General features: G+C 22.9%; 4 protein-coding genes across 8 annotated transcripts; 3 read left to right on the top strand and 1 right to left on the bottom strand.

The window, feature by feature from the left end:
- Positions 1-245: 245 nt before the first annotated feature.
- LOC122716683 (protein MON2 homolog) lies at positions 246-9,597 on the top strand. Of its 3 annotated transcripts, none has more exons than XM_043940018.1 (25): positions 246-709; positions 875-1,006; positions 1,100-1,282; positions 1,364-1,600; positions 1,661-1,786; positions 1,853-2,050; positions 2,154-2,406; positions 2,479-2,632; positions 2,700-2,942; positions 3,087-3,373; positions 3,457-3,827; positions 4,254-4,466; positions 4,544-4,719; positions 4,823-4,985; positions 5,459-5,606; positions 5,736-5,989; positions 6,103-6,237; positions 6,309-6,559; positions 6,667-6,829; positions 6,913-7,056; positions 7,134-7,447; positions 7,558-7,742; positions 7,809-8,052; positions 8,273-8,349; positions 8,476-9,597. In XM_043940018.1, exons 1-25 carry the CDS (start codon positions 590-592, stop codon positions 8,643-8,645), a joined length of 4,941 nt encoding a protein of 1,646 aa, XP_043795953.1. In that variant the 5' UTR covers positions 246-589; the 3' UTR covers positions 8,646-9,597. The 3 variants fall into 3 exon arrangements, with proteins under 3 accessions (XP_043795953.1, XP_043795947.1, XP_043795961.1); XM_043940012.1 differs by having other exon boundaries at positions 8,267-8,349; XM_043940026.1 differs by having other exon boundaries at positions 627-709; positions 875-923; positions 8,267-8,349.
- A 313-nt stretch (positions 9,598-9,910) lies between these two features.
- LOC122716701 (CTD small phosphatase-like protein 2) lies at positions 9,911-14,329 on the top strand. Of its 2 annotated transcripts, XM_043940039.1 has the most exons (8): positions 9,911-10,404; positions 11,650-11,884; positions 12,220-12,360; positions 12,423-12,666; positions 12,768-13,324; positions 13,486-13,842; positions 13,921-14,016; positions 14,145-14,329. In XM_043940039.1, the coding sequence occupies exons 2-8, from the start codon at positions 11,672-11,674 to the stop codon at positions 14,208-14,210; spliced, it is 1,674 nt and encodes a 557-aa protein (XP_043795974.1). In that variant the 5' UTR covers positions 9,911-10,404; positions 11,650-11,671; the 3' UTR covers positions 14,211-14,329. The 2 variants fall into 2 exon arrangements, with proteins under 2 accessions (XP_043795974.1, XP_043795983.1); XM_043940048.1 differs by lacking the exon at positions 9,911-10,404 and having other exon boundaries at positions 11,743-11,884; positions 12,035-12,360.
- Positions 14,330-17,123: 2,794 nt separating this feature from the next.
- Positions 17,124-19,601, bottom strand: LOC122716714 (metaxin-2-like). Of its 2 annotated transcripts, XM_043940071.1 has the most exons (4): positions 19,451-19,601; positions 18,619-19,198; positions 17,895-18,032; positions 17,124-17,440 (listed from the first exon to the last, which is right to left on the bottom strand). In XM_043940071.1, exons 1-4 carry the CDS (start codon positions 19,494-19,496, stop codon positions 17,407-17,409), a joined length of 798 nt encoding a protein of 265 aa, XP_043796006.1. In that variant the 5' UTR covers positions 19,497-19,601; the 3' UTR covers positions 17,124-17,406. The 2 variants fall into 2 exon arrangements, with proteins under 2 accessions (XP_043796006.1, XP_043795997.1); XM_043940062.1 differs by lacking the exons at positions 17,124-17,440; positions 17,895-18,032 and adding an exon at positions 18,070-18,444.
- Positions 19,602-20,125: 524 nt separating this feature from the next.
- On the top strand, positions 20,126-21,647 carry LOC122716611 (60S ribosomal protein L23). The gene is made up of 4 exons (XM_043939867.1): positions 20,126-20,155; positions 20,384-20,467; positions 20,926-21,054; positions 21,397-21,647. The coding sequence occupies exons 1-4, from the start codon at positions 20,143-20,145 to the stop codon at positions 21,591-21,593; spliced, it is 423 nt and encodes a 140-aa protein (XP_043795802.1). The 5' UTR covers positions 20,126-20,142; the 3' UTR covers positions 21,594-21,647.
- The last annotated feature ends 2,449 nt before the right edge of the window (positions 21,648-24,096 follow it).

The raw sequence follows: 24,096 nt of genomic DNA, 5'->3' as shown, positions 1-24,096 counted from the left end.
GAAAATCTTTAGTATTTTACAAATTTTATTTAATTTAAATTATATAATATTATAAAGATATAATTAATTAAAATACATAATAAATATTAAAATTTATAAAAATTTATATGTATGTAAGTATAATTTCAAATAAAATATTGTTTGATTATAGTATGAGTTTCTACTCTAGTTTATAAATTGATTCATGATTAATAATAAAATATGATTTTGATATATAAGTTATCAGCGCCATTGCATTCTACAGTTTATTATTTACATGAATGTGTTACAATTAAAATGCAAATAACTGATAATCGTAAGAAAACACGATTTTTAGAAAAGTTTAATCAAAAGATTAATAATATATCAAAGTAATTATTTTAGAAAGTGTTATTAAAATGACGTAAATTTAAAAATGCGTACAGATAAATCCACTAGATTGTCACCTGTTCGTTGTCATTTCTGATAATCGGTATGGGATGTGCCAACTCACCTACTATCAGTTAGATACGAATTTTCTTATGGCAATATGTATTCCTCAAGAAATTATTTATAATTTACAATGAAATAAATTTTTATAATAACACTATAAAAAAAGAATTTTAATATAATGGCAAGTACAACTATCGGAACTAATTCGGAAAATACTTCCAAATTTTTGGAATCGCTACAAGCTGATTTGAAAGTCCTCGCCTCTGAGACGAAAAAAAAATATCCACAAATCAAAGAAGTATGTTATTATTAATAATTATAATATTTAATTGCATATTATTATATAACATTAAATAAAAGTTAGGTTAGTTTTTTAACTTTGTATCTTTCAAGTTTTTTTCCCATAACGTTATTTATATCATTTTTTTTTAAAGAACTAAAGTAAATATATTTTTTATTACAGTCATGTGAGGAAGGAATTGCAAAGATAAGAACAGCTTCAAATACTTCAGGTGCTCCGATTTATTATATTGTTAATCAAATTTTATATCCTTTAGTTCAAGGTTGTGAAAGTAAAGATGTAAAAATTATTAAGGTATATTTGAAGCAACAAATTTATATTAATTTCAATGATTTTATATTTATTATTTATTTTATATATGTATTTTATATATATTATTTATTTCAGTTTTGCTTAAATATGATGCAAAGATTAATTACTCAGCAAGCTGTTGATCAGAAAGGTGCTCGTTATATCACAGATACATTATGGATGTTAATGGAAACAGGAACAGAAGAAGTTAAAGTTTTACAATCTGTAACTCTTTTACTTACTAGTAATACTGTTGTTCATGGAGAGACACTTGCAAGAGTAATAATTTATTTTATCTGTAAAAGATTTGTAATCAACATTTTAAATAATATATGAAAATAATATATATTTCATTTTCAGAATTTGGTTTTGTGTTTTCGTTTACATTTTACAAAAGATTCTACAACAATTAATACAGCAGGAGCTACAGTAAGACAATTAGTTTCATTAGTGTTTGAGCGTGTTGTTGCAGAAGATGAACAAAGTCCTGACAATGAAGATTCAGATGAAATAAATTTGGAGGAATTAAAAATTCCTACTAATCAGGCACCTAAAAGTTTAGGACCATGTGCTGCTGATGCATATTTAATGTTTCAAGTAAGTTCATTTATATAATTTATTAATGATGTTATATAATTACAAGTAAAATCTTTTTAGGACTTAGTGCAATTAGTAAATGCAGATCAACCTTATTGGTTAATTGGAATTACAGAAATGACACGTACATTTGGGTTGGAATTATTAGAATCTGTATTAACAAATTTTTCATCAGTATTTTTTAAGGTATTTAATCACAATAATAATGAATTTATATGTGTATCATAATTATTCAATTTTTAATTTTTTCAGCATCCAGAATTTAGCTTTTTGCTAAAGGAAAGAGTATGTGCACTTGTAATCAAATTATTTTCACCTAATATCAAATATCGTAATTCAGTACCGGCATCACTGCAACAAGCTACACCTTTAGATAAACCTTATTTTCCTATTAGTATGCGACTTCTTCGAGTTGTTTCTATTTTGATACAAAAGTATCATTCTCTCTTGGTATATATTTTATTTCTTTCTTATTTCTTTAATTTTACTTCTTTCTTTTTTAATATTTTAAAAAAAAATATTAAAATTAAAATAATGAATTTGAATTTTTTAGGTGACAGAATGTGAAATATTTTTATCTCTAATTGTTAAATTTTTGGATCCTGATAAACCAACATGGCAAAGAGCTTTAGCTTTAGAGGTTTTACATAAGATGACAGTACAAGCTGATCTTTTGACAAACTTTTGTGAATGTTATGATTTGAAGCCTCATGCAACAAATATTTTTCAAGATATCGTAAATAGTTTAGGTGCTTATGTACATAGCCTTTTTGTTAATCCTCAAATGATGAACCAAACTAATATGGGTAAATATTAATTTATTATAACAATAATAAAATATTATCTCTAAAAAATCATTAATATGTTTATGATATTAGCCACAAATACAACAATTCCTCAAAGTGCAGCTTCTCCATTATTTACGGGAATGCCTATTGGACCTGGTGTTTCACCTCAACCAGGTTTTTATTCGCGTGGTATTTGGTTACCAGTTGTTGCAACATTTACAAGCGGTCAAGCTAAATCAACCTAGTAAGTATATTTTTAATTGTTTACAATATAATTATAAAAATTTACTAATGATTTAATTAACTTTTAGCCTAGATATGCTTGATAAAGTAGAGCCACCACAGATTCCTATTGGTTATGGAATAAGCATAGCTTATGCATGTTTGTTGGATATTATACGATCTATAGCTCTTGCAATTAATGGTACTAGTGATACTGGAACTGGAAATCAATCTTATAAACCTAGCGAATTTGAACGAAAACTTCATACTCAACTCATTAATTCTAGTTGGTGTGGTTTATTAGCAGCACTAAGTCCTCTTATAGATGCAAGGTAAGAAATATTAATTTGTTAATTATTTTATTATATTAATATGATATTTAAAATTTATTATTAATGTATAGAAATAATTTTGTATTATAATTATTATATTATATTTATTATATTATATTTTATATTATATTATATTATAATTAGCACTGATGAATCTGCGACGGAAAATGTATTAAAAGCAATACAAACTTTTGCATCTTTGTGTGGACAATTGGAGTTGCAAACTCCACGTGATGCATTCATTACTGCGATATGTAAAGCATCTTTACCTCCTAATTATGCATTAACTGTATTATACAATGCTCCTCAAGGTATACCGACTGCAAGGCAACAAGAATCTACTCAATATAATGTAACTATTGGTGAACCAGATTATAGGCAACAGGTAGTAGCAGTTGGTACTCCACTACCTACTGCTTCTTTACCAGTTGGTATGTAATGATAATTTAAAATTGATAGATATTTTATATAGTTATTCGTAATTAAATAAAATGAAAAATTTATTTGTCAATAGGTGCACATCAAGGTCCAGTTATGTTAACAGCAAAAAATTTACAATGTATGCGCGCTTTATTATCACTTGCACATTGTCATGGAAGCATACTTGGTGGTGCATGGCATTTGGTACTTACAACATTACAACATCTTGTTTGGATACTTGGCTTAAAACCTTCTACAGGAGGATCCTTGAAAGCTGGAAGAACTGCAGCTGATCCAAATGCAGTACTTACAAATGCAGTTATGGCAGACTTACCTGTACTTAGCGCAATGCTTAGCAGATTATTTGAAAGTAGTCAACATCTCGACGATGTAGCTTTACATCATTTAATAGATGCGCTGTGCAAGTTAAGTCATGAAGCTATGGAACTAGCTTATTCTAATAGAGTAAGTATTAATTCCTATATTATAATATTAAAGAAGATTAAAAAAAATAAATATTTATTATATATGTTAGAGATAAAGCTAGTAGAAAAGATAGATTTAGAATTAGATCTTGATTAGTTTATATATTAGTATTACTTACTATCTATGAATATTTGAAGTTTATTTAAATTTCAGCTTTTATTTGATAGATCAATCCAATATTGCTTAGATAATTGTTATTATTGTATTATTTTTTTATCAATTAATTTTCTCAATTTTTTTATATAATTTTTTTTTATTAATTTTCTCTTTAAGTTCTCACAGGTAATTCTAGATTTATCTCTGTTAAATTTACTTAAATATAATTAAATAATTACAATTTGTAACTTATTTATTAAAATTTCTTAAAAGAAAAAAAGGAAAAAATAGTTTGTATATTTGTCTTAGGAACCTTCCTTATTTGCCGTGGCTAAACTTTTAGAAACTGGTTTAGTAAACTTACCACGAGTAGAAGTTTTATGGAGACCATTAACGAATCATTTGTTAGAAGTTTGTCAACATCCGCATATTCGTATGAGAGAATGGGGAGTCGAAGCTATTACATATCTCGTAAAAATGGCGCTTCAACACAAATATCCACAACCTTTGCGGGATAATCAAGTATTTAATAAGTCATTTTTTAATGAAAAATAAACATAAAAAACTGAATAAATGTAAAATTTGTTTTTTCATTATAGAAGTTGCAGACATTGCTTTTAGGACCTTTATCAGAATTATCATCAGTTCGTCATGGAGATGTAAGACAACGACAATTGGAATGTGTTTTACAAGTTTTACATGGAGCAGGAGAAACATTATATCATGGCTGGCCTTTGGTACTTGGTATTATTGGAGCAGTATCTGATCATCATGGGTAAATTATACAATATAAATAATATAATTATAAAAAATAAGATCTTAATCTAATATAAATATAAATATAATTTATTTTAATTTTATAATAATATATTTTACAGAGAAGCTTTAGTTCGAATAGCTTTTCAATGTTTACAATTGGTAGTAACTGATTTTCTACCAGTGATGCCTTGGCGATGTCTTCCACTTTGTGTTGACACAGCCGCAAAGTTTGGTTCTCAGACACAAGAATTAAATATTTCATTAACTGCTGTTGGATTAATGGTAAGAATGAATTACCTATGATTAAAATATTTTAATTTTTTTCCTTTAATTTTTATTAAATTTGTTACATATATTTTTTTTTTTTTCTTATTTCTTTCCTTTTTTTTAATATGAGAAAAGCCTGAAATGTAACGTATTACGCGAATTCGGTGACTTTTGGTTTAAACTTTCGATTACAGATTATGGAATTCCTTTCAAATACATCAGAGCAGAAACTCATAATTAAAAGACGTACATACATTCAATTATAGAAGAAATTAGAAGCATCTAAAATTTTTAATATCGAAGTGAAAAATGTCTCAAATGAATAAAATTAAAATCAAGACAAATCAGGCAAATAAAGTTTATTATGATCGTGTTCATATAATTCTTTTATACCGTTTAAAAAATATATTGATAAATCAGTTAAATAGATTTTATGTTTTATAAATTATATTTAGTTTAATGTTTATATTTTTATATTATTTTTTCAGTGGAATATAAGTGATTATTTTTATCAAAATCAAGAGAAACTTTGTGTATCACTAAAAGGAGATTCTTCATCTGTATTTCCGGATTTTCCTGGTACAACAAATATGCCACCCTTTGATAAACTTTGGATGTGTTTATATGCAAGATTAGGTAATATCTATATATATACTATTGTGAAATATTATATTTATTTATATATTATTATATATTATATATTATATTTATATTATTATATACGAAATAAAATATTGTTGAAAAATTATTATATATATTTTTAAGGTGATTTATGCGTGGATTCTCGGCCTGCTGTACGCAAATCAGCTAGTCAAACTCTATTTTCTACTATATCTGCACATGGTAGTTTGTTACATCAACCAACATGGCAAGCTGTACTTTGGCAGGTTCTTTTTCCATTGCTAGATAAAGTAAGAAGTTTATCTAATTCTGCCAGTAGCGAAAAAGTGGATACTAGTGGGAATATACTTATTCATCATAGTAGAAACACAGCACAAAAGCAATGGGCAGAAACACAGGTAGATAATATATATTATTTATTATATATTTTATTTAATACTTATATAAATGCATTATATATGCACTTATAATGCATTAATATGTGGATTAATGAAAGGATTAATTCATGCAGGTATTAACATTAAGTGGTGTTGGAAGAGTATTTAATACAAAACGACAATTATTGCAAATGTTGGGCGATTTTCCTAGAGCTTGGTCTCTTTTACTGGAATTTATAGAAAATTCTGCACTCAGTAAAAATAATGAGGTACATGCATATAATGTTTATAGTTATAAAAGAAAATAAATGTATGAAATAATTATATATTAATATTATAGGTATCATTGGCAGCTTTAAAATCATTTCAAGAGATTTTATATCTTCAAAAAGGAAGTGATAATAATGAAGTAATTCATTCAAATGATTCCGAAGCATTATGGATTGTTGCTTGGCGCGTTTGGCTTAATATCGGAATGGAAAGTACAACACCACCTCAAGAAGGAGAAACTGAACCTTATGTACCATCTCAAGCATTTTTAACAGCATTAGTTCATATATTTCCAGCTGTTTTTCAACATATTAGAAACAAGTATATTTATATTTATTATATCTTTCATGTAATTAATATTATTTTTATCTAAAAAAAAAATTCATATATATGTACATATTTTTTTGTTGTTTTTTTTTGTTTCTTAGATTTACTAGTCCTGATTTACAAAAACTTTGTATTGTATTGAAAAATGCAGTCGCAGTTCCAGTACATGGTGAATCAACACCATATATTTTACCTACTATGCCAGATGTTGTTCTTACTCATTTACAAGATGGTGTACTTCATTCAATGGAGCTTTTACAAAAAGTATATAATTTATTATATAGTTATATACTTATCATTATCAAAAATTTTTTTTTAAATTTTATGTTAATAAAATTTTTTTTTAGGAAGCACTAAATGGACCTGATAATTTACGAACCATGATTGTTTTAATATTTCTTCAACTTTTAAATTTTTCAAAATTAGCTTGTGAAGCTCCCACTTATGGTAAAATTCCAACAAAACATATTTCCCAAATTAGAGGTGTATCTGTACGTATTTATTTAATTTTAATATTTAATTAACCACATTGTTATTAAACAAATATTTAATTTTTTTATTTATTTAGACTGATTGGGTGACTATGAATTATGTTCCTTTTGGAGAGAAAGCTTTATCAATGATTGTAACATTATATCAAAAGACAGCACATGAAATGGCAGTCATAGAGGGACAAGTTTTAAAGCATATTATAGAAGCGTTGCATGTGCCTTTATCAATGAAATATGCTTGCCCATCATCAACAACTTGGAAATTAGCCGTTACTAGTTTGCTTGCTGTTTTACATACTGGTTTACCTTTAGCTAGAAAATATTCAGAACAATTTCAAAGTATGTGGCCGGAACTTGCGAGTACCTTAGATGATTTTCTATTTCCAAAAAGGTAATTAGAAACAAAAATATTATATTATAAGAAAGATTATAGCATAGAAATATACTTTTATTATTTTTATCTTTTTTTGTTAAAATTAATATTTTGGTATTCTATTATAGTGTATTAAATGTAGAACGAGGTGTTGAAGAAATTCAAGCAGATGAAGCAGTAGATTGTCAAGTGATGGAACTTTTACGAGATGAAGTTTTACCACATTCTCAGCATATACCTCATCAGTTTATTTTACGAGTAGTTATGTTACTAAATAAAGGTTCCATACATTCAGCAACTACAACAAATATTGGTAAATTTTTATTTATATTCTTTGAAAAAAAAACTGTGAATATAAAATTATTGTTTTTAATTATAGAAAATAGTGGAGAAACCAAATTAAGAGAAGAATTTGCAAAAACATGTTTTGAAACGTTACTTCAGTTTTCTCTATTGGATGGATTAAATAGTGAATCAGATCATGATACAACCAAGAACTCTGAAAACGATGAGGGAGGTGTTGCTGGACGATTAGCAGTCACTGCACTCCTTCATAGATTTCAAGAAGTTTTGCGACGATATATTGAAAATGAGAGGCGAAGTGGAAAATGTCCATTACCTAGGTAATAGTTTCGTGTAAAGTTCAAAATTTCTTTCCTAAATAAACATAAACTTCGATAAGTTAAATTATTTTAATTAACTATATTAATAATTGAACGATATTATTTTGAAAATTATATATATTAATATATAGGATATCTCACTTTAATTTCCTCTTATGAGAGATTAAAATGGGATATCCTATATATAATTATTTATTATATTAACCTTTCCTAGGTACAGATTATCAGAAATTTCATTTGTTTTGAAAGCTGTTGCGACACTTGTGGTTTCACTAAAAAAAGCACCACCTAATAAAGGTAATTATAATAATATTTTTTAATATTTTCTAATATTTTTATGTATTTAATTTTAATATTTTTTATATGTAAAATGTATAACTTCTTAGATTTTATTTATAAATAAATTTAAATTTTATTTTTTAGTTGAGAGATCAGTTTGGGAACAACTTATTGGACTATATCCTTGTTTAGTAGAATGTACAATAGCTACAGCATCAGGCCAAGTATCAAGATCATTACGAGAAGCTTTGTTGCAATATCATGATCTATTGAAACCACCACTTCATAGTTCCACAGCATCCAATGGTGTTTGACCATTGCATTCTTTGCTTCTAATTCAAAATAACAATGTTTGCTACATAACAAAGTAGTAAACTTTTTATAACTACAACTACGTGTACAATAAATTTTGTCATAAAATTTTTACTTTCATGTACACGTATAAGGTAAAGAATCTAAGGTGAAGTATTTTTAAAAAAATTTTCAATTTGTGTACTGAAAATCTTATAAGTTCTCCATTAACATATAACAAAGGTAAAAATGTTATCTTTATCTTTATAATATAAATATTTTAATTCTGTAAATTACAATAGATTTTGATAGAATGATATATTCAATTATCAATTTTAACACTTAAAATGTTAATCATAATAACTTTAATTATTTATTTGACCTTTTTAAATTTATATTTTTTTCAAATACTTTGATTTGTATAAAAGTAATCACGAATTTGTTTTATGTTTATTATTATAATATCTTAAAAAATAACTGCTATATATAGCATAATATTTATAAATAACAAAATTTATTAATTTTGAGTTAGCATTATTATCTGTAATGAGCAAAAACAAAAGTAATATAATGTGATCTTTCGTGTTTGAATGAAATAGCACATGAAAACATGTAGTCTTAGAAAGTCGAAGCAAGTATACAAAAATTGTTTTAAATATGTATTTGATTAAGCGAAAATTGATTTATTATCATAAATTATACATACATGCCATGCTGTTGTACATATTTGATGTACAACTTGGCTATTGTAAATATTGAATTAATTGCGATTAGAGTATATAGTACGATTTTATAAATATGAATTATTCGCTATTCTTACATTGATATAATATTGAAAAATTATGATATAATAATGTAAATAGCCACACAAAAATTCAATAAAAGTCTGAAATATTTATTGCTATTTTTGTATAGAAATTGTGCCTTCATACATTTTTAAACTTTGTATTTTTTAATGTTTTTGTAAAAAAAGCACAAATTTTTTTATTATATTTTTGAAAATATTTGTAAACATCGAAAATATTAAAGTTTATTTTTGAGAATATTGAATATTGAATTATCTAATTATTTTATTTTGTATATAATTAATTATTATAATTGTATATAATTAATTGTATATAATTAATTATTATATTATTTTATTATATCTAGTATGATTAATTTAGATATGTATATAATACATATCTATAAATTTATTTAAAATATATGTAATATATTTAGAAAAGATTAGAGAGATATTATATCTATATATAATTATCACAAAATGAATATCTGAATTTATTTTATTATATATTAAAAATTTTATATATATAATCTTTTTCTACATGTAATTTTATAATTTGAATTTTTGAATTAAGTATTCGTACAATTAATTTTTAGGAACAGTACTTGATTCGATTTCTCTTAATGGATAATCGCCTTAAAAAGAAATGTCTTTAAAATATAGATGTCGCATCTGTAACCGGAAAACTTCTAGTAATAATCAAATTTCAATAAATATTTATTATAAGACAAAATTTTACGATATTATTTTGCAATGATTAAATTAGAAAATAATCAATTTAAAAATTTTAACTATGTTCAAGCGAATTAATGTATATTAGTAAAAAAGTGTTGAATTTGATTCGTGATGTATTTTCGAGTGACGCCGTAGCCATGATTGTTTAGTTTCGGGGGGATGAAAAGTGAATGCGAGCAACGGATTTGAATGAAACGCGTGTGATCGCAACATATCGACTTGTTTCTCTATTTAATGAGTGTGTTTGTTAATTGAGAAATATGGTAAGCGATATCATATGTTAAAACATGTGTTAAGTGTTTATTCATGCAAGATAATTTTCGCGGGAATTTTCAGGCGTTACAATTGTTGGGTGCCGCCGCTTCCGCGGCACAACATTGTACTTTCAAACTTTTGACCGATTTATATCCAATATACAAAATCATAAAATAAAATGAGCATCGTGTAGAGTTTATTCTATAATACGTCTTTTATTTGATTTATAATGATTATATTGATTATGTATCTGAAATACACTATTTCTGTGAAGATACTAGAAAATATAACGAGTATCACACTGCATATAAATCGATATACACTCTGAGTATGCATATATGTGTTTGTATATGTGTATGTTGTGTGTGCGTAGTGTGACGCTTGCTACAAATATATGTATATTTCATATATATAACTACTACAAATAATTGTGGATTAGGAACGCCCCTTTTTATGATGTGATCGAATTTCTTTCCCGCGCAATTTCTAAGATATGATGGAACATTTATAATTAATTATATTTTTATTTAATATATGAATTGATTTTTCTGTAATAATTTATTTTTTCTTTATGATTTTTTTTTTATTAAATTTTACATTTATAAACATTTTTTTTTCAAAACATTCTTTTTTTAAATATGTTAATACAATTTAAAAAATATATAAATAATTAATCATATAAAAAATTTATAAAAATTTAAAAAATATATGTTAAAATTATATTATAATTGTATTTAATTTTATTAAAGCTATCATTGAATATAAGAGATTTTTTTTTATGTTATAATTGTTATAATAAAGCTTGTATTTAAAATGACTTTAAAAAAAAATATTTTGTTTAAATGATTGATCAAAAAAAAAAAGAAAAAAAAATAAATAATAATAATAATAATAAATAAATAATATATTAGAATATTAAATATATTAGTTATCACAATTTGTAAGAGAAATATTTTTAATTAAAAATTATTATATTTTTATGAAAAATGAATGAAGAAATTATTTAATCTAAAAATTTCTTCAAATTTAAATTATGTAATATTTATAATATAAATTTATAATAATATAAATATAAATATATATATATAATAATATAATATATATATTTATAATAATATACATATAAATTATTATATAAATTTATTTATCTTATTGATTACATTTAAAAAATCTATTATATTTAAGAATCAATTATATATTTTTTATTATTTTTAATGATGTAGTAATAATTTATGATTTCATTATTGTTTTAGGCCAATTAGATATTTGTCTGAAATGTGGTTACGAAGTGAACATGTTAGTAGAAGACTACGTGGTCGTTTAAATATAAGTTGTACATCTGAAACTAAAATATACAATTATCGGGTACAAGTTAGGAACATACGAAAACTTCCTTCTATAAATAATAGTAGTCATCACATTAATATACCAAACAAATATAGTAGGCTGACACGATGGAGACGTAGATGTACTCATTTTTTAAAAGAGGTATGCATTACTTTTTATTTTTTTTCTTTCTAATTTTAAACATAAATTCTTACATATGTTACATTTTTTATGTTTCTATTCAAGATATGGATTCAATTATAATTTCAAACTACATTATTATCATTAGCTTATTGTAAATGATCTTTGCAGGTCATTTATTAAAACTTCACTATTCCTTAAAAAGAAATACTTTCTAACTAATCAACGGTTAATGAGTGACTGACTAACTCTCAAGGATATTATGCACTTAGATTTCTTAGAACTACAATCGAAGTCAATTTGGTTAATGTAAAGACTTCACTTCAGTTTTGTTAAAAAGATTATTATCTTCGTAGGCTTGTAAAGAAAATGTTTTACGTTTCGCAAAATCTGCGCCTAGTAGACGAGTGAGAGGACCTCGTAGAAGAAAATGCATAAAACGATCAATGGTTACTTCAACACCCTTACATCGAACTTCTACAAAAAATGCAGTTACTGTAAGTTTTATTATAAATTAATTTGTTTTTTGAACAAAAGGTAATAAATATAAATTATTTAGCCAGCAAAATGTACAACAGTATCAAAAGTTTCTGAAGAATCTAAAGAAAACTGGAATGTAACTAGTTTATCTTTATACTCATCCATATTAAATACAGACACATGCTCCTCCATATCCAGTGTAAATGATTTCAAATCTTCAGTTTCAAGTGCATCAACACTGTCAAATCTAATGCCTCCAGCATCCATAGGATCAAATTCAGATTTTTCATATATATTGGATGATGAAGAAAGTAAAAATATTGGTATATATAATATAAAAATAGTATATAATTTATTTATTTCTTTGATTTTACATATGTACATTTATATTATACATACAAATGATAAATTCTGTTTGTTACAGATACTAGATCGCTATATTATTCCACTTCTTGCTCACAAACAGAAGTATCTGAAGAATGTTATAGTTTAATGCATTCTACATCCATGTATGGAACTCGTTCTTATTCATTAGAAAAGTATTTTCCAAATGGAAAATACGCACTTAGCAATAATAATGCGAATAATAGTAATTTGTCAAAAAATCAATGTTCTGTTGACAGTCATCTGTCAAAATATGATTCTAACTTTGCTACTACAAAATATGGTACATCAACCATGTACAGTCTAAGCCATCATCATCCATCTGATACAAATGGAAATGTTACTGAAAAATATAATTCCGATGATATTGAAAACAATTATCATGATATTGAATATATGGAAGTTGGAAGTGAGGAAATAGTAGAAAGTTGTGATATGGAAAATATGGTTACTCATGTTCAAGAAGATTGGGAACCATTTGATCCTTATGTCTTCATTAAACACTTACCACCTTTAACTCCAGCAATGAGAGCTAGATGTCCTGCTCTTCCTCTTAAAACAAGAAGCAGTCCAGAATTTAGTCTCGTATTAGATTTGGTATGTATATTTTAAATTATTTTTAATTAATTAAAAAATAAATAATATAAATTAATATGAAAATAAAAAAGAAAATAATAAAAATAAAGTTTTAATAAAATTTAAAAAATATAACAAAATGAATAAATAACACGAATATAAAAAAATTTTTTTTTATATAGGATGAAACATTAGTTCATTGTAGTTTACAAGAACTTTCGGATGCAGCATTTCGTTTTCCTGTCGTCTTTCAAGATGTAACGTACACAGTGTTTGTCAGAACACGACCTTATTTTCGCGAATTTTTAGAACATGTTTCATCATTGTATGAAGTTATTCTTTTTACTGCGAGTAAACGAGTTTATGCAAATAAATTAATGAATCTATTAGATCCAACACGAAAATTGATCAAGTATCGTCTGTTCAGAGAACACTGTGTTTGCGTAAATGGAAATTATATCAAGGATTTATCTATACTTGGTAGAGATTTATCTAAAACTGTTATTATTGATAATAGTCCACAAGCATTTGGATATCAGGTAAAAAAATATTTTTGAAATATCAAAAAAGATAAAAAAAAAATAAATTTTTTATTTTTAAAAAATATTGTTTTACAGTTAGAAAATGGTATTCCTATAGAAAGTTGGTTTGCGGATCGTTCAGATAATGAATTAATGAAATTGTTACCTTTCTTAGAAAATTTAGTAAATTGGGTAAGTATTTATTAATTATGAGGTAACTTTTTATTAAAAGATTTGTATATAACTATATATATAATAATATATAATATACAATAAGTATCAATTGTTACAATGTATAATAATATAAATATTCATTTTAGGGTGGAGATGTTAGACCACGTATTAGAGAACAATTTCGACTCTTCAGTTTTTTACCACCAGATTAATTTAGTTAATTATAATTTTATCAAATTAATTTAGTTGATAAACAAAATTAAAATTTAAAAAATATACTAGCCTATATAGGTACGTATATGTATAATATCTTACAGATAATTGTAAGATATTAATACAAAGCGTGCAATAAAAAAAAAAAAAATACCGGTGTATTAAATAATGTTTTATAAAAAAAAATGATTAAACTGACTAAAAACTTAATCAATTTAATACGAATTGAAATAATTATTATGATTTTCATAAGATATATAAAAAAGAAGTTAATTTATTATAAAATATAATAAATTTTGTACTTGTGTTCTTAAATGTGAACTTAAATTAATTTTATTACAAAATTTATATAAAAAATGTATTTGAAAAATCAATATCTTAACATTGTTAAGAAATATTACAATGTATAGTAGTTACTAGAATCTATATTTATCAAACTTTGGGCAGGTACCAATTAATAAATATCAAATAATAAAACTTTATTACATAAGACCAATCAAGATTTAATAATTGCTAGAGCAAGTAAATTTTATAAATATTTTCATTCAAATTGATTAAAATCAAAGTTACATATTTGTTAATAAATTGCTCTAGCAAATTATAAATAATTTTCAATTAAAATATATATTATGTTCTTATAATAAAAAATAACTAAAAGTTAATTAAAAGATACATTGAATTGAGAAATGCTAGAAATCAAAACATATTTATTCACATTTTTTGTTCAAAAATTTTTATTCAATCAAATTCAATTTTTAATTTTTTTGTTAAAAATGATATAATTTCAAAATTATGAAATTAATTATTATTATTATTCATTATATATAGAGATATGCAAAACATTTATCTAATTTATCTAATAAAAAATATTATTTATCTAATTATAAAGTAAATTAAACAGAAATTAAATATCATTTATGAGATGAAATTATTGCAATAATTAATTTAATTATTTGTTTAAAAAAATAGTAAATTCATTGATTAGAAACAAAATATACTGATAGAATAAATATAGATGAACAAAATATAAACTTCCATTTTCAAATAACTTCCGTTTTCACTAGTTTTTATTTCTGTGAATAATCCATAGTAAAAATCATATGTATTAACAAGTTTTAAACTTAAAAGATTTGAGGAGATATTAAACTTGTACTTTTAGAACAAAGATATTGTTTATATTAATTACAATTATAGCTTATATTTTTGACTTATTATATATTTTTTAAATATTTTCGCACAAATAATTCAATTTTTAGTTAAAATATCCTATAAATTTTTTAGGATAAATAATTATTATTTATAGTTATCATTTTGTGCAAATAATAATTGTTATATTTTTAAATATTTTCTATTATATAGTAATATATATACTTCATCTTGTGAAAATATCTTCTATTCAAGTTTAGTTATAAATAAATATGATCTCTAAATATCTTTAATCGGTATATTAAAAATATGAATTTTTAAACTTTTCAATTGAGCACTGCAAGTATAAATCAGTGTAGATTACAACTTCTTTGAGTATGAATATATATATTCATAATTTTTTAATTATAAAAGTACATGTTGATATGTACGTATCTGTATAAGCGTGTGTGTGACAATTATATCGTTATACCCTGCTATATCTAATAAAATTATAGAATTGCGTGTAATTTATAGTCAAAAATTTATATCGAAAAATCATAATTTAGTAAAGCCATGTTATATCTTGTAGTTTATTATACTTCAAGATTGTATGCGCATTTCACATCACGAATTTACAGATGTGTAAAATCAATCAATTTATTACAAATGTGAAAATATTTGATTTTTCTTTGAATTATTTTTTCTTTTATTGTTTCTTTTTTTTTTCAAATTTTTTAAAATGTTAAGATGCTACATAAATTTATCAAATGAGATTTAATTTATTAATTTAATTTTCTATGAATATTATATGATAGTGAAAATAACTGATTTATCATTGTAAATTGCAGTATGTATTTTTTTCCATATAATAGTTTTTTTTTTTAATTCTAATGAATAACAAATTATGAACTACTTATATTTTTCTTTAGAATATACTGTATCCTCATATGTATTATAATCATAGCTTTCACATATATTTGTTATTAAAAAATTACTAGAAGAAATAAAAATAGTAAGGAGCTGAGGAAAATACATGCTTGTTACATATAAAATAAGTCCTTATGTTATTTAATCTTTTATTTATCATTGAAGAATGAATATATTCAGACATAAATTGTTGTGATTAGGAGATAAATGCTATTTATTTAATGATATTCCTATACGCAAAGGTATTAAACTACAAACAATATTTCGAAACAAATAAGAATTTTTCTCTATTAATAAAATATAAATTTTAATAAAAAAAAATTGAAGATGAAAATATAATTTTTGTTTATTGTAACTAAACGCTGGAGACAAGAAATATGTAACAGACATACTATGATAGTTATAGGGGATAATTATGCAATTGTCATTAAATATTTCGCAAATTAATTAAAAAAATGAAAAAAATAATTCGAACATTATTCCAATAACTTACATTTAATTTAAACGTTATTGTACATCATTATATTATTTACATATAATATTTAAAAATATTTTACAATTTCACACGAAAATATGCTATAAATTGAATTGACTAGAAGAGTAATAAAATCATATTGTGTCAAAGATATATGTAATATAAATGTGCATTGAAAAATTAATGCACATTAATAACAATATACATATTTTTTACACAAGAATATAAGTTAGTTCTTGTAACTAACAAATCTTTCAATTAAAGTAAATAATGAATAAGAGTTATTTAAAGTACAAAATAACAAATATTATTAATTAAATATATACAACTTTTATGATAAAAAGGTACTTATTGTCAATTAACACCATATACTTAATATCAGAACAGTTGTTATTGTACATAATTCTTTTAAATAGTTTAATTAAATTAAAAATAAATGTTGATAACAAGTACATTGAAAATAATTATCGCAGAAAAAATAAACAATGATCATTAAACATAATCGTTTTCAACAATATTTGACAAATAAAAAAAACAAAATTTATAAAACGTCTAATTTACGAATACCTTTTATCGGTTATGCAATCCTGTCGTTTTCCAAGAACATACATATGAAAATCTCCAAAGTCGTGTTACTTAATTCTCGCCTCCAACATTTTGTTATTTTATTTCATTCCTATCGCTTGAGGAGAAAAAATGCTGAAAAATGTCGTGCAGTATTATATGTTTACAGTAATACATTCAGCGATATTTCATGTTCAATGCTAATATAATGTGCATATATTTAACAGCTAACAAGTTTAACTATCAATATTTTTCTTATTTTTTATGCAATTTACTATTTCTTATGTTTTCAGACTCGGGCTTTAGATACATTGAATGTTTATTTATTTATTATAAAATATATAATATATATATATATATATATTATATATTATATAATAAAAATAATCTAATAATGATTTATTCATTTTTCTTGAAAATAATTATTTATAAAATATTACATATTTTTGGCTTTACATGTTTACTTTCTTCTTTATCAAGAATGCGTGCATAACACAGGAACTTCATGTCAGTACAATCAGAGCACATTATTTCAACATATCTAGAGCCCGAGGAAAATTCCACCTAATCTTCCGAACGCTGGAAATACCTAGTTTCAATGCGTTTGCAGAGATGTACAAGCAGTGGATAACTCTGGACAATATTTGCTAGTTTATTACCAGGTAATGGTGTTGTAATTATTGTAAAAATATGTCCAAAAACTAAGGCATCCAATTCATTAGGTGTCCTAAATATAATGAAATAAAAAAATTGTCAACTATGAATTAATTAGTTGAATAAATATATTTCATATACATAAATTGAAGAAATGAATATTTGGAATAATAAAATTATTTTAAAATTGGATTTAAGGATTCAAAAAAAGAATTTCAAAAGAATCATCTGAAAGTGGTGGTAATGCTTCAATTGAGTCAGAGTAATTCCATAATGTTTTTTTTGAAGAAGATGCAGAAACTTCAAAATCACCAACAGGACATTCAGTTCTATTCAAATAATTTCGATCAATTCTTGATGCATGTTCAAGTAGTTTAGGAAATTCTTGTATAGTTAAAGCAATCTCTTGAACAGTGGATGGGAGAGGATTGGTTGAAGTGAGAGCATACACATGACCGTATACAAGAGCATCTACTTCAGTAGGTCTTTTCCAAAAACAAATAATAATAAGCATACTTATCAACAAATTATATTTTAGATGAATATGAAATGTTTTTAATATTCATTTATTTTTAAATATTAATTATATTTAATAAAAAAAGAAAAAAAATTGAAATATTAAAAATATAGCATAATTAAAATTAATAATTTATACTTACTTATCTCCAGAGAAGTAATCACTACCCTCCAATCTTTCAGACAATGCTGTACAACAATTTTTGACTTCTTCACATACTTCTTCTATAGTTTTATTGTACCATCCAAGTACATTGAGTTTTTTTATAACTTCTTTTCTTTTTTGCCAATTTAAAAAATGATTTAATGGCCATGGATATACACTTCCATGTCTTACTTTTGTTACTTCATTTAAAGTCAATTCATCAACCCAACAAATATATAATTCAGCATTTACAAAAACATTATTTACTAATGACATATAAGCTCTCATATCAGCTTTGCAATTTGCAGTTAAATGATCAGATAAACTTGTGCCTTTATTTCCTATGAATGACACAATATTATCAAATTCAGGTATTAAAAATGCTCCACATTTAATAAATGGTACACGACCAGATGGGGACATATATTCTGCATTGCTCCTTGGTTCTATTTGAAAATCAATGCCACACATTTTAAGAAAAGCTTGTACAGCTAAACAATTTGCATTATCAGGTAGTAATATTTGTTCAACTTCATATGGTTGATATAAGATAATTTCTTGAGGCCATGGTTCCTGAGCTAAAAAAATAAAAAAAAAAAGAATTTCAAAATAATAATAAATACTTAATAGATATTTTTGCATAATTATGAAATAAAAAACAAATGATAGAATTAAACAAAGATTTGTGACTTAAAAGAAATTTTTTTGCGTGAAAATGAAATTATTATTCATTTTAAAAGGAAAATAATAAATAATATATATTTAAAAGGTTAAGTTTTATATTTTAACTTCAATAATATATATGTTAAAATAGAGGTTTTGAAAATTACCTTCCAATTCTAAAGTAATAGAATCTGCTAATAGTGGACAAGGCATCTTTTAAATATTATGTTAATAACGATGAAATTTAATTTTTTCGTATTCCGAACTTCATCAAATGGCAAAACAAATGAATGTTTTAGCGGCAAAGAGAACTTTTATGTATTGATTATTTTACATTTTGATTGTAAAATTAATGCATTTTAATAAAATATTATATTATTGTTTATAGAATTATATAAGTTTATGTATTATAATTAAATAATTATTCGATTATTACATTGTATTAAATATTTTTATTTATGTTTTATATTAGAATTAGTGTGTGGTAATATAAATTAGATAATTTAATAAATATTATATAATATTCATAATATAAATTATAAATTTGAAAAAATATATATATTTGAAATAAAAAATTATTTATTTCTTAAAATAAAGATTTCCATTTAATTATATGGTAACATAAATTTTCAAATCTATAAGATGTACTTATTATAAATGATTATAAATAGTATATAGAAAAAAAAGTATTAAAAATTGCAATATTCAATTTTCTATGATATGATTTAAATGAAAAATTATAATAATTTTTTAAAAAATCATTTAAATACTGAAAGTATTTCCGCGTCGGAAGCAGTCAAAATTGCGCAAAGCTAGTGCGCGGTAAACGACAGTTTCTTTCTCTTTTAAATACAGCAAGATGTCGAAGAGAGGTAAGTTGTTTTTCAGGATGAAAGAAAATCCGAAGAAATCCATTTAAATATGAATTATCAGTTAAAAAGGAAATACACAAAAGCTGAGTAAATAATTGTTATATATAGCTGCAGAAATAATTTTTCATTAATAATAATGGAACTTCAAAAAATCGATGATCGTTTGGAAAGAAATATTAAATATATTCATTGATAATAATAGTTAACATGAAATTATTATTCTTTAAGGACGTGGTGGTTCTGCAGGAGCAAAATTTAGGATATCATTAGGTTTACCAGTTGGTGCAGTCATAAATTGTGCCGATAATACTGGTAAGTACTTGCAAAAAAGCTGTAAAAATAATACTTAACCTAGAAAAACTGACTATATTATGAAAAAGTAACACATGGTTAATAATTGTCATTTGAATTTCTCAAATATTATTTTATTTGATAAATTAGTTTTTATTTAAAATAATGAAAAATTATTCATTTATTAGTATTAAAAATTTCTTACATACTTTTATATAAATAAATTGCTGTAATTTTAAAATATATAAATAATATTACTTTATATCAGAAATATTGGTAATTAAGTTGTTTATTCAAAAAAAATAATGTTGTAAAGATTATATAATTACTAAATAATTAAAATATGTTCTATTTAAATAATTTTAAATTGAAAAAAATAGAGATTATAAAATACAATATTTTAACAATTTTAATCATTTGATATTCAATTTTCAATTTGATTAAATCTATACTATTATTATAATTAAATTTTTTTATAGGTGCTAAAAATTTATATGTTATCGCAGTTCAAGGAATAAAAGGCAGATTAAATCGTTTGCCAGCTGCAGGATCAGGTGACATGATTGTTGCCACAGTTAAAAAAGGAAAACCTGAACTTAGAAAAAAGGGTAATTAAAGTCACTTTTCAATTTAATATTTTTTAAAAAAATGAATAGATTTATATATATTTATTTATAATTACTAACCTATATAATTCATATTAATTTTTATAATATTTACATTATTCTTTAAGCAAAAATTAATTATATAGAATGTTAATTTTAATTAAGTTTAATTATAATTAATTTTATTATTTATATATAATTTTAATAATAAATATTAATTATAATAATAAAATTATATATAATTATATATTATTTATATATAAATTATATTATATCCTTATTAATAAATTTATGATTTCAAATAAAAATAATATTTTTATATTATTTTTTTCTATTTTTTTCTAGTTATGCCTGCAGTAGTAATACGGCAGCGAAAACCATTTCGAAGGAAGGATGGAGTTTTTATATACTTTGAAGACAATGCAGGAGTTATTGTGAATAATAAAGGTGAAATGAAAGGATCTGCTATTACAGGACCTGTTGCAAAAGAATGTGCAGATTTGTGGCCCAGGATTGCATCTAATGCTAGCAGTATCGCCTAAACATTCTGTAAATTTATTGCTCTTAATAAAATAAATTTGAGCATTCGCTCATTACTTTTGTTGTATTCTTTTCTCTTTTTAATTTTTCTTTATAATTGTAAATTACATTACCTTTATTGTAACTTTTTTCAGAATTGATTTCAATCATGCAACAAAATTCATTGAATTAATGTTGAATTTTATAAATAAGAATTAATAACTACTTAAAAATAATTAATAAATTATATTTTATGAATACAGTATTCATTATTAATGAATTAAAGATCCTTCAATAAAAACAAAAAAAAAGTGCTATTTAAGTTATATTCTTGAAATTCAATTCTTATAAAGGAAAGACAATAAAATTCTCAATATTCGTATTTTTATCGAAAATTACTAGATACGAATTTTATTTTCTTAATAAAACTTTATTAATATTGAATTATATAATTTTGCAGCTATTTTATAAGTATTTTCTTATATATAGATAACATATATAATAAGAATTAAATTATTATAGTATAATTGTAATATATTATTATTATAATTATTATAATACATGGTCGAAATAGTAAAAATAATAAATAAATGATGTTATTAATAATAAAATAATAAATAATGTTATTAATGTTAAATGTAATGTTAAAATAATGTTATAAACATTTTGTGAGATTTCATATTTTAAAATATCAATGTTTGATATTTTTTATAACAAATTTTTAGATTCGTGAATATCATCATAAAATATATATACAATATATAAACAATGAATATATAGAATATATAGAATATATAGAATGAATTTTATTAAGATTTTTAATCAATAAATTAGAAAAAAGAAGATTAAATTTCAGAAATCGACGTCATTTCTGGAGCGCATGAATTTTGTATGATAAGAAGAGCAAATAATAGGAAAAAAACCGAGACAGGATAAAAATTGAAATTAGGATTATATCCAAAGTATTACAAATAAAACAAATATTGATAAGACAAGCAAATAGTAACAAAAAATAAAAATAATTTAAGAATTGATTTTTAATGCTATTTATTATTATAATAAAGCTATAATTTATTATTATAATATATCTATTATTATTATAATAGATATAATAGATATATATATATATATATATTTTTTCAAAAATAGATAAATAGAGTAAGATTAAGGATCAATACCATCTTTTGAGTATAATTCTTATTTTATGTTATTTTGTTTTAGAAAAAGTTTTGTTTCCCTCATTCAAAAGATGGCACTGATAGTCAATTCTTATCCTATTTCTATTTTTCTTATACTATTTTCCTATTTTGTCTATATTTTTATTAGTTTCATTTATTCTAGAACTGGCATTAATTTCAATATCTTTATCTTCTATTACTATTATAGTAATTATAGTAGATCTTCTAGTTACTATTATAGTTATACTATATATTATATTTATTTATTATTTATATATCATAATATTAAATTCTTTTATATGATGCAACATAATAATTAATTAAATTTGACAAAGCTCCAACATATAAAAAAAAATTTAATAGTGTGATACATAAATAATAAAATATAAAACGGAAATATAATATAAGAATTAATTGTTATAAAGTAAAATAAGGTTGAAAGATAAGAGAAGAATTTAATCTAAATATTAAAAAATATAAAAAAAATGAAATATAAAAAAAAGATTTAACAGAAATATTAATAAATCAAGAAAAACATTTGAAAAAAAAAACAATCTATCAAATTTACATTGTTGAATTTTTTTCTTTATATATGTTTTTTTTTTACCTTAATTAATACTTGTGTTAAATTCTTTCTTGGTATTTTAGATTTTTAGATTTTTAGATTTAGATTTAGATTTTTTTTAACTTTAAAATTAAATTCTTCAGCTATGTTTCAATTATTTTTTTTACTTTATTATAGTTAACATTTATATTATATTCTCTTCTTATGATTTTTATATTTATTCATTATATATATACATAACAAATTCTTTTATATGATGCAACATAACAATTAATTAAAATTTTAATTAACAATTAATTAAAAGCTCTCAATGCTGCAACATTTAAGAAACAAATTTACATTGTAAATACATAAATAATGAATAAAACATAAAACATAAAAAAAAAATATAATATAAAAGTTAATTATCATGAAGTAAAAAAAAATTAACATATTGGAGAAGAATTTAACCTCAAAGTTAAAAAAATCTAAAAGAATTGAAGTAAAAAAAAACAAGGATTTAATAGAAATATTATCTATATTAAGAAAAATATTTAAACAAAACAATTAAATTTTCTTTTTTATGTATGTTTTTTCTAATTCAACAATTTAAGACTCATGTTAAATTCTTTTTTTAATATTTTAGATTTTTGGAATTAGACTTTTTTTTTTAATTTGATATTAAATTCTAATTAATTTTTCTGATATTAAATTCTTCTCTTATGTTTCATTTTTTTTTATTTTATAATAGTTAATTTTTTGTGTCATATTCTCTTTAATTTTTTCATTATTCATTATTTATGT

This window comes from Apis laboriosa, unplaced genomic scaffold (genome assembly GCF_014066325.1).
Source record: "Apis laboriosa isolate Shangri-la unplaced genomic scaffold, ASM1406632v1 scaffold1167_cov151, whole genome shotgun sequence".
Lineage (NCBI taxonomy): Eukaryota > Metazoa > Arthropoda > Insecta > Hymenoptera > Apidae > Apis > Apis laboriosa.
The sequence above is the reverse complement of the archived record's forward strand: the minus strand, read 5'-3'. Positions and strand labels throughout refer to the sequence as shown.

Coding starts and splice junctions, on each gene's coding strand:
- LOC122716683 (XM_043940012.1), top strand. CDS start 590: ATGGCAAGTACAACTATCGGAACTAATTCGGAAAATACTTCCAAATTT. Junction 710..874: donor AATATCCACAAATCAAAGAA/GTATGTTATTAT, acceptor TTTTTATTACAG/TCATGTGAGGAAGGAATTGC. Junction 4,986..5,458: donor TAACTGCTGTTGGATTAATG/GTAAGAATGAAT, acceptor TTATTTTTTCAG/TGGAATATAAGTGATTATTT.
- LOC122716701 (XM_043940039.1), top strand. CDS start 11,672: ATGTGGTTACGAAGTGAACATGTTAGTAGAAGACTACGTGGTCGTTTA. Junction 12,361..12,422: donor CTACAAAAAATGCAGTTACT/GTAAGTTTTATT, acceptor TAAATTATTTAG/CCAGCAAAATGTACAACAGT. Junction 13,325..13,485: donor TTAGTCTCGTATTAGATTTG/GTATGTATATTT, acceptor TTTTTTATATAG/GATGAAACATTAGTTCATTG.
- LOC122716714 (XM_043940062.1), bottom strand. CDS start 19,496: ATGCCTTGTCCACTATTAGCAGATTCTATTACTTTAGAATTGGAAG. Junction 19,199..19,450: donor TATTACTTTAGAATTGGAAG/GTAATTTTCAAA, acceptor TTATTTTTTTAG/CTCAGGAACCATGGCCTCAA. Junction 18,445..18,618: donor GATTACTTCTCTGGAGATAA/GTAAGTATAAAT, acceptor TTTTTGGAAAAG/ACCTACTGAAGTAGATGCTC.
- LOC122716611 (XM_043939867.1), top strand. Junction 20,468..20,925: donor AAATTGTGCCGATAATACTG/GTAAGTACTTGC, acceptor ATTTTTTTATAG/GTGCTAAAAATTTATATGTT. Junction 21,055..21,396: donor ACCTGAACTTAGAAAAAAGG/GTAATTAAAGTC, acceptor ATTTTTTTCTAG/TTATGCCTGCAGTAGTAATA.